The sequence below is a fragment of the Embiotoca jacksoni genome, unplaced genomic scaffold, assembly GCF_022577435.1.
Source record: "Embiotoca jacksoni isolate LCO1_2020_lvr unplaced genomic scaffold, fEmbJac1.0.p SCAF_12, whole genome shotgun sequence".
Classification (NCBI taxonomy): Eukaryota; Metazoa; Chordata; class Actinopteri; family Embiotocidae; genus Embiotoca; species Embiotoca jacksoni.
Genome location: NW_027185252.1, coordinates 18,933,711 through 18,948,309, shown reverse-complemented (window position 1 = coordinate 18,948,309; position 14,599 = coordinate 18,933,711). Strand labels below are relative to the sequence as shown.

The 14,599-nt window shown below is 41.7% G+C and overlaps 2 protein-coding genes across 2 annotated transcripts in view; one reads left to right on the top strand and one right to left on the bottom strand.

Annotated features, from left to right (window-relative positions):
- The window catches only part of thada (THADA armadillo repeat containing), a 111,531-nt gene extending 104,057 nt beyond the window's left edge, over positions 1-7,474 (bottom strand). Inside the window, exons 1-15 of the mRNA XM_069145276.1 lie at positions 7,419-7,474; positions 7,158-7,241; positions 6,977-7,086; positions 6,681-6,811; positions 6,112-6,260; positions 5,956-5,988; positions 5,799-5,847; positions 4,797-4,990; positions 4,005-4,099; positions 3,292-3,515; positions 2,472-3,184; positions 2,119-2,267; positions 1,873-2,028; positions 705-812; positions 492-615 (exon numbers count right to left, since the gene is read on the bottom strand). Of these exons, the coding sequence (XP_069001377.1) occupies positions 492-615; positions 705-812; positions 1,873-2,028; positions 2,119-2,267; positions 2,472-3,184; positions 3,292-3,515; positions 4,005-4,099; positions 4,797-4,990; positions 5,799-5,847; positions 5,956-5,988; positions 6,112-6,260; positions 6,681-6,811; positions 6,977-7,086; positions 7,158-7,230 (2,308 nt within the window). The 5' untranslated portion in view covers positions 7,231-7,241; positions 7,419-7,474. The remainder of the gene's footprint in view (positions 1-491; positions 616-704; positions 813-1,872; positions 2,029-2,118; positions 2,268-2,471; positions 3,185-3,291; positions 3,516-4,004; positions 4,100-4,796; positions 4,991-5,798; positions 5,848-5,955; positions 5,989-6,111; positions 6,261-6,680; positions 6,812-6,976; positions 7,087-7,157; positions 7,242-7,418) is intronic.
- Positions 7,475-8,376: 902 nt separating this feature from the next.
- plekhh2 (pleckstrin homology domain containing, family H (with MyTH4 domain) member 2) overlaps positions 8,377-14,599 on the top strand; it is a 32,960-nt gene continuing 26,737 nt past the window's right edge. Inside the window, exons 1-2 of the mRNA XM_069145275.1 lie at positions 8,377-8,470; positions 10,827-10,962. Coding sequence (XP_069001376.1) covers positions 10,840-10,962 — 123 coding nt within the window. The 5' untranslated portion in view covers positions 8,377-8,470; positions 10,827-10,839. The remainder of the gene's footprint in view (positions 8,471-10,826; positions 10,963-14,599) is intronic.

The window sequence follows — 14,599 nt, the reverse complement described above, 5'->3', positions numbered from 1 at the left end:
AACTCCAAACAGCTCTGAGCAGAAGAAAACATTGTGTTCTGAGCTTTCTGGTGAACTGCTGCAACCGTTATATGTAATGTAATGTTATATGTACTTCATATAGTTTAATACCAGGAAGACATATTTCAGTTGTCTGGTGTTTTATTGTCAGAAAAAGTGGTTTAAAGTTGTTTAAAGTAGTTTACTATTTCATTTCACTAGTTCATGAATAGACTCATTTAAAAAGGCTGACATTAAACAGGTCTGGCATTTCCACTGCTAGCTACACTCTATCTTGGCATAAAACAATTTTAGTAACAGTGGAAATATGTGGGAATCGTTAAACTGTTGGCGTATAATGTTGTAAAGTTCTGCTGTAAGGACTTTAATGTGTTAAGTGCCATGAAATAACCTGTGTTGTGATTTGGCACTATATAAATAAATAAAATTCAATTCAATTGGAAGCAGATTCACACAAGTGGGATGTTTTATTAAGTCTGATATGTGCTGACCTGTGCTGAAGGTGAAAAGCTGCCCCAGCAGACCCAGCAGGTGGAGGGACATTAGGCATTTAGAGAAGGAAGCTCCAGGAAGTAAAACCTCCAGCAGCCTCACACACAGCCAGCATAGGAACTCCTACATCAAAATCCACACCAATAATATTGATTATTATTTAGTAGGCAAAAATATCAACACTAAATTAACTGATAGTGTGTGTTGTATACCTTGTACTGCTGGAGTGTGTGTTGGTCCCTGTCTCTCTGGTCCTGGTCTCTCTCCTGGGTCAGTTTCTTCTGCAGCAGCTGAGTGCGGTCCTTCACTCTGCACAGCAACTGTGATGATGGGAAATAAACATTTCATTCACTTGTGAGTTTTGATGGTTTCATTAAATCATATGTGGAACTTGTTACAATCAACACCCAGTAATTCCCAAATATGAAGCCACAAGCTTGCCGTTCCCAACATACGAGCGGCAATCAAAACCTTCTGAGTGCTCCTGTTGAACGGAGCAGGAGGAAGATGTAACCTTCATGAATGAGTACTCCATGTTATGACTCTTGATCAATATCAGCATCTGAGTTAGACAAGTTTTGTGACCACTGCTCAATTCAATGGTGAAATTGCAAACACTCAGGTTACCAGAGAGTGCACATCAGAGTTTGTGTCAAACTTACTGGCAAAAGAGAACCTTTAAACGCTTCACAAAATCTACGGCAATGAAACGATGAGTCGGGCGGGAGATTCACATTCAAGAGGAACAGAACATCACTGTCCAAGACGGGAGAATGTCCGTCAGGTCAGGAGTTTAACCAGGTGGGTTTTCTTAAGACATTCACGGGGTTGTAAACCGTGACTTTGTCCACAAAAGGTCAGACAGAGTTCGACTTTGATGTTCTGAAGCTTCAGAGAGGAAAACACTCGGCATAAATACCCTGACAACTCCAGCATGACAACGCGCCTGCCAAAAGCTTGTTATAAATGCACAAGTTTCTCGCCCGTAACAGCACAGTCGTAGCTTCCCTTCCAGCTCTACTCACTGGATTTGGCTGTTCCCCAAAGATTTGACATAAAAATGGGATGTGCGCTCTCTGATTAAGTTTCAGGTCCGTGGTGAGATTGCAAATACCAGTGGGCACATAAACTTATGTAACTCAGGTGCTGATTTTGATCAAGAGATGTAACTTTCTCACAGTTACAGCTTCCCTCTACTATGTACACATCACGGTGACCCACTCCGTTTGTGTGCAACAGGAGCAGTCTCAGACTTTTTGATCCCCCCGCCCTTTGTATTACTGAACATCAAAGTTTACTGTGTGCTGCCAATCCAACATTTCAAACACAATGAGAGTATAACAATCTTTCTCAAAGGTGAATGCTAGGTGAAAGGCTCACCTTCTTCATCAGGCTGACTGTTTGCTGCCTGATGCCCGGTGATTGGCTGTTGAGGTTGGGAGGGAGGAAGTGGCGGATCAGGTCTATTTCCTGTGAGCTCAGAATCTCAGTGCTACGGTGGCTCTCGCACACCAAGCCCAAAGCATCCATCCTCACCTGGGCAGTAAGAGATGAAGTCACACACATATAGAAACAGAAAAATACTGTAAAAAGAGATTTACACCTTGAGGATGTAGAGAATCTCACCTGATCGTGTTTGTGTAGGAGAGCTTGTTGTAGCAGGGAGAGGGGCACCAGTCCTGCCCACAGACCCGACGACGGCACGACTCCCTGAGCCCTGGCTGCCCGCAGGCAGGTCATTAGAGCCCCCAGAGCACCCCTGCTGCCCGAGGGGCCTAATGAGAAGGGAAAAACAGAAGAATGGTTCTACATGTCATGGCTGTGTAAAAGGACGTTCTCTTTGACGAGCGTTCCAACCACAACAGAAAGCTGAGCGATGTTAACATGCAGCTGGACACTTCATGAGAATAACCAGAAGGGATGAGAGAGAGTAGTTTCAAATGTATGCAATGTGAAACCGTTTGTATGTGTGCTTTTACCTGTGCTGCAGGGTGGTGTTTCCTGCAGCGCCTGCACCATGTGTGCCAGGCTAGAGGGGCTGCAGCGAAGCAGCTTAGGCAGGAAGTAGTCCAGGATGTACGTGGTCTGGTCTAGCCTGGCACGGCACAGCACATGCAGCAAGGGAGTTACCCACGTCTGGTGCCAGCGTTCTATCCAGTCCTCCATCATTTCCGCCACACCTGCTGCCAGCTGCGCCTTGTGGCTGACAAACAGCCTCTCCAGCAGGTCGCTGGCGTAAGGAGCCAGAGTCTGGTCGCCCATCAGGCCCAGGAGACATGAAGGCAGCCGGGGCTGGATGTCCAGCAGGTGGCCCGCCCCATAGAGCTCCACCAGGCAGCCCAAGGAGCCGTACTTCCCCCTCATGTGCCACTCCAGCCCGAGCAGATTGTGGGTGAGGTCTGTGATGTAAGAGTCCTTGGCTGGGTCAGAGGTGGACGGGTTGGAGTGCTGATGAAGGAGGAGCAGGTTGCGGAACAGGGAGCGGGTCTGGTGGCGGACGCCGTCCAGCGGGTGCTCCCAGTGAGAGTAGATGTGCTCCAGCAGGTGTCGCTGCAGCTCAGAGCCTCCGCTGAGGGACCGCTGGAGGCTGGAAGGGTAGAGCTGTGTCTCCCCCTGCAGGGAGTCCAGGGCAGCACTGCTCCACAGGGTCAGGACCCGAGCCACCACCATGGCGGTACTGGACTCCTTTATACTACAGAAAAGATTAAAAATCACCTGAATACGTTTTTGTCACTACTTAGAGAGACAATACTTTAGAATCATATTTTAATTGTGATCTGACATGAAACCATCCTCTACCTGACATCCAGATCCAGCAGCGTGTTTGGGACCAGCAGCAGCAGCTGTTCCCAATGCGGCCCAGGGAGGGTGCCCTTCCAGCTCAACATGGCCAGGGCCCCGTGACACAGATACAGAGAGACACCCGGCGGGCGTCCGCTGGTGCACAGACCCTCGCACTTCTGCTGGAGCCACCGAGGAGCTGAATGCAAACCCTTCACCGAGCCACGGAGCAAACTGCACACCTGACACACGAAGACAAGAACAGGTGAGGACGGTTCAAGAGAGGGGCTGCAGGTGACTGCGAGAAATACTTCAGCATATTTAATGTCTTACAAATGTGCATATTTAATACATTTCATAACTTTGGGGGATAGATGTGTCTTTTTAAGGCTGTGAACTAAGATTTTTATCTAATCTAAGGAAACTAACTTACAGAGATGACTAATTATGACTGAACCAAAAAAGCAGCTACAGTTTGATTTATTACTTCTCTGATATTCAGGTAACAAACAGTAAATATGAATTTGATTGTGAATGTAATTTAAGATGCTGTTTCCTCAGTTTAAGTTTGCATTCATGAAGAAACATTCTCTACATTTTTATGTAGTTCAGTTCGTCAGTTCAGTGCTAATGCTCTATTTGGTGTGGTATAAGTCAGTATTTTTCAGAACATAAGTAGATCCTCCCAAAATATATACAATTTAGTACTTTTAATTTTAAAAAAAACTCACCACAGAAGCAACGTCGTCTCTAGAGCCCATAACAGACCTGATCAGCAGCACTACTGCCATACCAGCTGTACTCTGGACTGACTGGATGAACTCCTCTGGAAGCAGAGAGAAGAACAGAAGAGAAATTCTGTGTTTAAAAAAAAAAAATAGTATTTCTTTTATGATTTCCTATTTCTTATTTTCAAGCTTACGGAAACATTTTATCTTCAGATCCACTTGTTTAAAAGATTTTTGAAGAAAGAAAATGCACAGAAAGCAGATAACAATAAGTACAAAAAACACTTTGTATGCCTCCCATAAAACTCCGTAACTCGTTCCCTATTTACTATATCGCACAATATATTTACTGCCCCTCATTTTATTTATTTAATTTAGTCCAAATGAAGTGAAATTTATGCAGTGCCCTCAAAAATTCAGCGAACCAAAAAGAACGTTTCTGTGACTGACATAGAAGTTTCTGTTCACAATTTCACAATGTAATGTAGATTTTAGTGATGACACAAAATGATGATGATTTATAAATGTGTGAAATCTGAGTTTACTGCTCATAGGGGAGTAATAATGAGTATTTATTATGCAGGGCTGGGATCTCCAGCCAGTAGGTGGCAATCTACGGGGTAGAGCTCTCAGAAAAAAAGGTACATCCCTGATGTAGGGTGTACTGAATGACTTAGTAATTGACTAGTAAGAACAGCAATGAGACAAAGGTGGCTCTACATGTCTGCTTCTAACTGCTTGTTCTCTGCACATGTCAGTGGCGCCTCTGCATTTCCACGTTCTTCCGTTCCTTACCGTCAGTGAGGATGTGTACGTAGCAGCCCAGGAGGCTGCTCAGTGTCTTCTCCAGCCTGCTGAGACCCTGCTGAGCCTGCAGGGCGACACTGAGGGCATCCTGAGATCTCTGGACCACCAGCATGGAGGTCTTCACCGCAGCCAGACAGGACTGCATGAGCTGGGCCTGGGCGATGTGACGGCCTGCTAGACCACTTAGACAACAGCAGAGACACACAAAATGATGATGATTTATAAATGTGTGAAATCTGCCTCCATGGAGGAGCCTCATGTTGAGAACATCAGGGTGACAACCATTTTCTCAGGTATCAGCAGGTATGGAAAGTATGTGAACCCAGCGGGTGATGACATCGAGACAAGCAAACATGCTCAGACATTAGCAAACCTGGAGTCCAATCAATGAAACAATATTGGAGTTACTTTGACTTGACACGGTGCAGAATGAAGTCCAGAAAGCTGAAGGTTTGAAGGAAACATTGGAGCTGCTTAACATCTCTGTTCAGGAGTCTGCTACACCCAAAGCATGATACAGGGTTACATGGAGGAGGAAGCGGCCCAGACCTAACAGAGATGCTGTGCTGTTTACACTGGACATCCTGAGAATATAGCTGATATAAAGCAGTTCTATGAGAACAAATGCTCCAAACTTCCTTCTGAAAGGGTCTGATCCACAGCTACTGGAAACACTTGTTTGATGTTACTGCTACCAAAGATGGTTCAACAAGTTATTAAATTGAAATTATTATTAATTAATATTTTAACAAATTCAGCACTGCTGGGACTGTTGAGAAGGGCCGTGTTCAGTAAAGACATGGCTGATTTTAAGTGTTTTTGTGTTGCATGATTAACCTCTGATTCAGAGGATGATCAGATCATATTTGATGACCCATTATCGCAGAAAACCAGGTCATTCCAAAGGTTTCACACACGTTTTCTTGCCACTGTATAAACACGGCTTTGTATTTGGACAAAAATTCACAAATACAGAATATTCCTCCATACCTGTTCTGGTGAAGGTAATCACGTAATACCTTTTGAAGGAACTGCAACACTATGCAAAGCAGAAGAAGTTTTAATCAAATTGAGGCAGAAAATAGAAGTCTCTCTCAAAATTAGACTTTCCTCACTTAAAGTTGGTTAAAGTAACGTGGACACTTACCTTCAGGCAGCAGCTTGTTAATGGATCTCTCACCTGGAGGGAGAGAATTTTGCAAAGATTAGTATTTATATTATCATTCTATGTTAATAACAGGAGGTAAGATTTGTCTAATGAGTGTCCAGTGTTCGGCACGAAGAGCAAAAAGCCCCCACTCACCGAGAGGGAAGCCATCCAGACAGGCAGTGATGGTGTCTACGATGTGTGGATACTGATCTGAAGATGGACTGGACAGACAGTCAGACAAACAGTCAGACAAACAGCTCACTGTCCGCTCCTGAAGCCAGGTGGGTACTGAACCTAAGGCACTGAAAGAGAGCAACACAGAGACATGTTGTTTATCTCAGCACCAGAAAGTTGACAGTTAGTTCAAATGAATAACCATGTCCAACAACAGTTTGCCTTACAAACCATCTTGAATTGTATTCTTTCTTTAACCACAAGTAAACAAAACAAATTATGTTTTTGTCAGAAAGTGAAAAAGATAAAATAGTACACAATCTTAGCCACGTATGATATGTAGATAATTGTTGCCCATTGAAAACAGATAAATCTGTGTTACCTGGTCACGTCCAATGTATTGGTTGTACAGGAGTACATTTTAGATCATAAAATGTATTGGTTGGAATCTAAATTGTTGGAAGAGGATCGAGCTTCCAGGATCTAGAATCACTAGTTTTTGAAAATTATATATTTCAAAGTGAGAACACTAAACTCTATCTGTGTACCTGGCAATGGTTCGTCGTAGAGGGTTCTTGGACTGCAGGGAGGTGTAGACCAGAGCCAAGGTGTGGAGACAAGCGTTGAGAAGACCTCCTTCAGGCTCCTCTCCACTCAGATCCTCCAGCTGAGATCCTGCCTGATGAAGTATGGACACACACACACACACACACACACACACACACACACACACACACACACACACACACACACACACACACACAGGTCATATGAATGCTTAGAAGACTAACGTAGTCTGCTCCGTCCACTGACTACTGAAAAGCATGTTTCATACTGGACACACCTTCTTCACCAGCTGGATCTGCTGCACTGGCTCTGTCAGCTGCAAACAGGACTGCAGGGTGCAGGCGACCTGCCTGACTCCATCGTCTCCTCCATCAACGGAGAGGGATGCTAGGAAAGATCAAAACATTAAACATAATTTCTTTTACATACTTTGCTCGTTATTAGTGTTATCAGCTTACCAATCAGCTGGTTCAGTTTCTCCTCTTCCAACACCACAGCCTCAACTTTGGCGGTCTTCTTCTTCACCACCATGACTCTGCTCTCTGTGAGGAGCACCAATACTTAAATCACTGCCGTGACTGGACTGTATGAGCATTTATGTGAAACAATATTTCAAATGTATACAAATTTACAAATATGGCTTCGTTCAAATTCAGTAAGAGATTGTCACATTTGTCAAAATTAAGCACAACAGTCTTCACTTTGGATTGAAGAGTCACCTGTACTTGCCAACAACCAGTTAACCAGACACCGCAAACTCTCTCCCTCTGTTTGTCCCTCAGTCACACACAAACAAAAACATACATAAATACACATACAGTAGTCATATGTTCACTCTTTCTGGGGTTACTGTATATTTCGTTTTACCTTTGCTAAAAGACTGCTGCTGGGACTAATGCTAGCCAACTATTGCTAGCTGCCCGGCACTGATTCTACGTCCAAAATAACAAACACAGACACAGCAAACACTTGCACGACAAAACAACAAAACGCCCACAAAGACGAGAACAGCTTCATAAACGTGTAAAGTTCGCATTCACCCCAATTCAGCATGTGGTTTACTTACTCGGGACCCCTCTGCTTCAGCTGGTAGCTCTAACTAACGTCAAGTTACAGCATAAACGTCTTTCACTTCCGGAGCTTTTTTTCTGAATGAAATATCCTTTAAACACCACGCTGATTAACGATACAATATGTGGGTCATGTTTAATTTCTGATGACATTCCTATTTTTAAATTGATTCCAAGATATTATAAAAAAATGAATTGGTATAATGTTTTTGTTGAACTAGCTTTACAAACGCATTCGTGTATTTAAAAACCTTAAATTTGAAGCCAACCATATTTAGCTTCCTGTACTGTTCTCACTAGCTTGATGTAGCTGTGGTCCATGCTGCTAACCACCGACGTCACTTCCGATAAATTGTAACAGCTCGCCCTCACAAACTGCTCAGTCCATAAAGTGGCGCTCCGGGTTTTTATTGGCGGATGGCACACGCCAATCAAAGACAGACATCGTGCTTCTGAACCGCAGGGAAACGCCTACCAGGTATGTGATTGGGAGTTTTTCCACAAAGCCACGCCCTTTAAAAAACACAACCCGTCTCCAACTTTTGCCTGAGCTGAAACGAAAACCTTTGGGAAAGAGAAATTCATCGTTTTTAGTCATGAATTAGGATTTCCTGCGCAGGAATAACAACAGATACTTAAACGTTGGACTCGACATGACGTGAAGTTCCTCATTAAGTGTCTTTACGTCAATATTTTCAAGGGTAAGTCGAGAAACTCTGAAGAAAATAGCTGATTTTTAATTGAATAGGAAAAGAGACTTTTGTATCTAAATTGCCATTTAAGCAAAGCTATCGTTAGTTTTTTTTTTGATGAATACCTGTTTCTTATTTGGCTGCTGTGGCATAACAATAAAGTGACAGTTATAGTTTGGATTAAGACACTTCTGAATGTATATATATTAGTCTGCACTGTTTATCATTGTTAATATATTCACTGTATTCAGGCGGAGAAAGTAATGTTACTTGTGTCTTTTGCTAGCTGGTGTTTTAAGTTATCTTTGTTTTAAAGACTTTTAGAACTACCATTTAGATTGATATTCAACAAATATCTGAGCAAAATATATGTATATAAATATTAAATGTTAAAGATATTCTTATGTCATCATATTTAACAAAAATACCCAAGTTGTTGTTTATTTTAGTATATAAATTCCCTCAAAGTAGGCTACCACAGAGAATATTTAGTTACACCTTATACTATAGACCATTTGGAGTATCTTTAGGGATACTTGGAAAAAATTGCTGATTGTTGTAGTACTTTTGGAAATGATTATAGAATTGTATTATTGTTTATAGTGTTTTATTCAGATCTGTGAGTTTTATCAGAGATCATTTTCCAGTGAGAATCTCAGCACACTGTAAATCCTCGTTCTAAAACCATAAACAATAAACAAATAGGTTTCTTATGACTTTTAATGGCTCACTACACCATGAGTCTGCTCTGAAATGCAGGGTAGCATTCAAACAGCCCGTCCTGTCCCCTGATATTGACTCTGACTTTACTCAACAGGAAGCCAGAGAGAAAGATAATCACACAGAGAAAGAGACAAAAAGAAACACTGAGAGTCAGGGGTCAGAGGTTAAACTGTACGCAGTGTTTTTCCCCCAACCACATCCTTTCATTATCACGAATGACGCTTTGAGGAGAAGGAATAGAGGCGTCAAATAATATATGTCTTCTGTTAGAGAAAATTAGTGATATACCCTAAGGATCTGATTAAATTTGATCAAAAATTGATTTATACATTAATCTGAGTGATTTCATTTGTTAAAAGATCAGTTGCAGCAAACCATAAAATACATCCTTAATCATTTAACTACAATAAAGACACCATATGTCACATAATAAATCCTTTTTTACACTATCCTTGACTGCAATTCATTCCAAATTACTTCATATCTAAAAAGATACCAGTGCCTTAAAATGTTAAAGTACCTTAATATATGATATAATATATAATAAAGAAACAACCAACAAGTACAAAATGTAATGATATGATTATATAAAAATATTGATGTGCCTTTTCTGTATTGCGATATCTTGCGTTAAATTCCTTCCTCTTAGTCCCTTATGTTGTTTTGTTTTGTGGGGGGAGACCTCGTTTTACTTCTTGCCTTCGTCAGTGTTTACCACAGCAAACAAGCAACAGAAATAAGCCTGTGGAAAGCAGTTTATGGCCTTCCTCTGCACATGTTTGTAGTCTCTTTGTGAGGATGCCAGGCTGGTAATGAGAGGTTATTACTAAGAAGAGAGAAACCCATGCCGTCCATCTTCCTCTTCTCCTCCATCAGAGATCCTCATCTGTCATGCTCATCTCTTGTTCACTATGTGTGTGTGTGTGTGTGTGTGTGTGTGTGTGTGTGTGTGTGTGTGTGTGTGTGTTTACTGCCCCTTATCCAAAGTTAGCCCTGGAAAATGTAATACAAGTCCGTTGGAGTCTGGGTGTTGAGGTGTTTTGGAGCAGTGGAGGTGTTTTTCTGTTGAGCCAAGTGCAGAGATCCGCCCACCGCCCACACTGGTCCAGCTGGGCTCAACGCTGGAATATTTCAGGTGCTGGCTGTTGGCAAAACATCTGCTCAACAACAAACCTTTCATCCATTCGCGTGTGTGTGTGTGTATGTGTTTTGTTGCCATTGTGACTGTTGTCCATGTTTGATTAATTAACATTTTTAAATAAAATTCTCCCCAATTCGATTTTTTTTTTGCAACAGAAATGCTAAATATTACAAACAAAAGCTGCCATATATCTCCCAAAAAAAATTGGGGTTTTCTCTTTTAATAACACCTATCGGTCAAACAGACTGCTGAAGTGTCCTTTAGCAAGGCAACTTGATCCCCAACCAGCTTTATGGACAGTTGAACCTCCGTGTAGAGGGGTTTCCTACAGTAAACAATTCTGTACATCCCTTTGTTATTATGTGTGTATTCCCGGTGTTTCACTGCTGTGTGTGTGTGTGTGTGTGTGTGTGTGTGTGTGTGTGTGTGTGTGTGTGTGTGTGTGTGTGTGTGTGTGTGTGTGTGTGTGTGTGTGTGTGTGTGTCTGTGTGTGTTTCTCAGAGGGTCGGGCGTCATGGCGGAGGGGGAGGAGGCGATGAGCCAGGAGGACTGGAAGGAGAAGTGTGTGGTTCTGGAGGCGCTGCTCATGAAGTTCAGAGTGCAGATCATCAAGATTCGAGAACTCACCGCGGACAAGGTGAGTTCAAGTGACTTAATCTCTGAATGTGTCATGGAAACTAGTTTTGTCTGAGTGAGGCAAAGTACAGGTGAGAGGTGTGCACAACAGTTACAGGAGCATATAAACTGTAAGGCTGCTTTTAATGTTGGTAAAGTGCCTCCTTGTTTCCTGGGATAATGAATGAGATGTTCTCACTCGCTCCAGCATAATTTTTAAGGACGTGGAAATCACTCGTGACTCACGGCATCTCAGATGTCCCATAATAAGGATTAAATTCAAAGAACAACTGCAGAGGCCTGATGACTGCTGCTACAATACTGACACCAGCAGACAGTTTACAGTTTCTTTACTGACTGAGCAGAACAGATGTGAGGGAAAAGTGGACTGATAAAAAGTACTTTAAATTGGCTTGTAAAAAACAAATAGAGGAAGTCAAGTCAGTCTGCAGTCTGGAAGTCTTTTGGCTGAAGAGTAGATAACGGTGCAAAGTTAAACACGCCTACCTGATTGTTTAATTTTTTTAATACATGGTATAATACTGGAGCTACTTATGGTGCTGTTATTCCTGTTTCCATGGCTCGTTTGTTTAACCCTATTACATGTTACAGTTAATTCTGTTGTGACAAGAAGTCCAACATTTAACATTTACTGTCCCATCACATCAGCTAAACGACCACTAAACTGGTTCCTGTTGTTGGGGGGTATTTTTTTAAAGAACTCTCCCCTCTGCTGCAGTCACTGTCCACCACACATACAGCTCCAGCTGGACAATATATTAATATTATATCAAGATTATATCATAACACTAGATATTGTTTTAGATCGTGGACATATCATAATGTGGTTCATCTGGTAAAAGTGTTGTGTTTTCCTGGTTTTAAAGGGTGCATTACAGTAAAGTAATGTCATTTTCTGAACTTACCAGACTGTTCTAGCTGCTCTATTATTTTATTTTACTCACTGAATTGTTATATCCAGATTACTGATGATTATTAATCCAATATCTCATTGTGTAAATATATTGTGAAAGCACCAATAGTCATTGCTACAATTAGAGCCTGACTGAAATACCGATTTTATGGTCCAACATCGGACGATCACAGATATATCGGTATTGGTTTATATATGGGCTGATATGAACAGATATAAAAACTTTTTCTTACAGAATTTAATGTAGAAAAAGATGCTTGGGGTAAAAAGAAATTGTTCTATTTGAATGTGTTTTTTTCCAAATAGTTATTTGGAATTGTAAAATTCCCAGTGAAGTTAAACCATAGAATCTCCTGCTTCCATTAAATTTCTTTGTCACAAGCATCAACATTGTTTAATTAACTAAATTTGAGTGAACATTGCAAACAAAAGTTTTATATTCAGTCTATACAGTACTTATGTAAAGAATATCAGCAGATATATCAATATCCTCCCTAATATCGGCATCGACACCAAAATCTCCATCTACAATATTGTTTCGATATTGAGGTATTTAATATTTTTCATATCGGCCATCTCTACTCATAGCAGACATTTTTAATGTTGTTCTTCATCACCTAGTTATCTTCAGGTACGTCCATTCAGCTGTGAGCTCAGGTATGAAACAGATCTGAACGTGTCACAGATGAATCTTTAGAGCAGTTGTTACTTTTTGTGGAAACAAAGCAAGTTCTGTTCTCGGCAGACAAAGGCAGCAGTTCCCCTCAAACTTTGGCGTCATTGTTTGTGGATGATCTCTGGGAAGATCTGGTCACTGCGCCAAGGACGGCCCTCATAAGTACAGTACATAAGACCTCCACATTCAAACAGAGAGCTGCGGTGTGTCTGGTGGGTACGGAGCCGGCCGGCCCTCCCAACTGGCCCATCATGGGCCGGCCCAAACTGCTCAGTGGCCTAGATCTAAAGCTGCTCTCCAGGGATGCTGATTAGAGCTCTAATGTAAACAGCAGTCTGACCACAGGGCTCCACCACGCACTGCATGATGGGATTGACCCAGCTCCAGTCAATTACAGAGTCAAAGTAAGCTCAGCTGGACAGCAAAACAAACTCCCGGAGAGACTTGGAAGAAAGATTGGCTTTGGTGGGTTTTTGCAGCCCACGTAGCACATGTGAAAGTCTCTGCTGCGTATTTTTGGCCCTATCCATCCTATCTGACAGCTTTAAAGCATTTTTCCATTCAACGTTATAAAACACACTATTAAACTCAGAATAACACACAATGTGTTTTTCTCCTCAGGCTGAGTTTAGTAGTTTAGAGCTTAGTTTTCTTTGTGAGTGTTGAAAGCCAGTCAAGAATATAACAAAATATAACAAAATATATCAAATATAAAGATTAAAAAAAATAAAAAATTGGAGAAAATTACAGTGCTACGCAAAAATATAAATAAATAGTTCCATATTTAACTTCACAAACGAAAACATTTTAAGCCCTGATTTAAAAGAGCTGAGAGGTGGAGCAGTGTTTACTCTGTGGACAGGAAGGAGACATGTCCCGCTCCACCTGAGAGGTCTGGACGGTTCATAACAGAGCAGAACAGCCCTAATATAATAGAGTTTCGTAACCCAACAGTTGTATTTTAAACTATTTTACACACAGGAAGCCAGTGCAGCGATCTGAGATCCGGACAGCACTTTTCTGCTCTTACTGTGTATGACAGTTTGTGAGCCACTCAGAGTCATAGTAGTTTAGACGGGCCTTCATCCTGCATTAGACTGTTGTGCACTGAGCCCTGTAACATGTGCTCAGTGTGTTTGTTCCAGGTCTGATGAAGAATAGCTGTAGTCCTTTAGTCTTTATCACATACCGAAGATCACTGATTTAATTTCCCAAAGATCCAAAGTTCAGTCAGAGTTCAGCTCTTTCCCCAATCACCAGTACTGACAAAAATACACTTAAACCAAAGCTGGTGACTAACCATACGTTGTACATGCTGATTTTTAGTGTTAGTTTATTGTGATCACTGAGACGTTCAGTATACAAATTCATCTGTGAATTTGCCAGTATACCCAGTCTAGTTTCATGATCTCAGAGGTGAATGAAACTGGTTGGACAATATCAGACTTTCAATAGACAAATAAAAACAGACGTATACTGCCAGTTCATGGTTTGACTATCACAGCATGTTGACTACACTTGGTCCACTACAGCAGCCTGAATTAACATGCAGTGACTTCATTTGTGACCCCTCGCCATGTTTTCGCTGACCTCTTGATGCCATGAGCTCATCATGTTAACATCCAGACCCCTGCTGATGTGTTTTTCTCTCCCACCAACCCCTCAGCCAGAGCTTGTTGTTTTAAAGCAGTGTGGGAGCAGATGTACGTCACTACTAAATCCCTCCGATATCTCTGGTGGCGGTGGACTCAGAAAAGGATAAGGAGGGAGTTAAAAGAAGCGATGATTCACTCGAATATTGAGGTGCTGCAAGAACAGTTGGCTGGTATCAGTTCATTGATGGATTATGTACACGCAGGTAGTGCAGTCTGTGTGATAGGAGTGTATAGGTCAAAAGACAAGAGCTGTATGAAATGCAATGGTAATATTATAAGATTAACAATAAATCCTAAGCAATTACCTTATCATGTCTAATAACATAACATCTATCCAGGATGTTTGACTACAGATGTTGCCCCAAAAGCAGATAACTTACCAGCAGATCAGGAA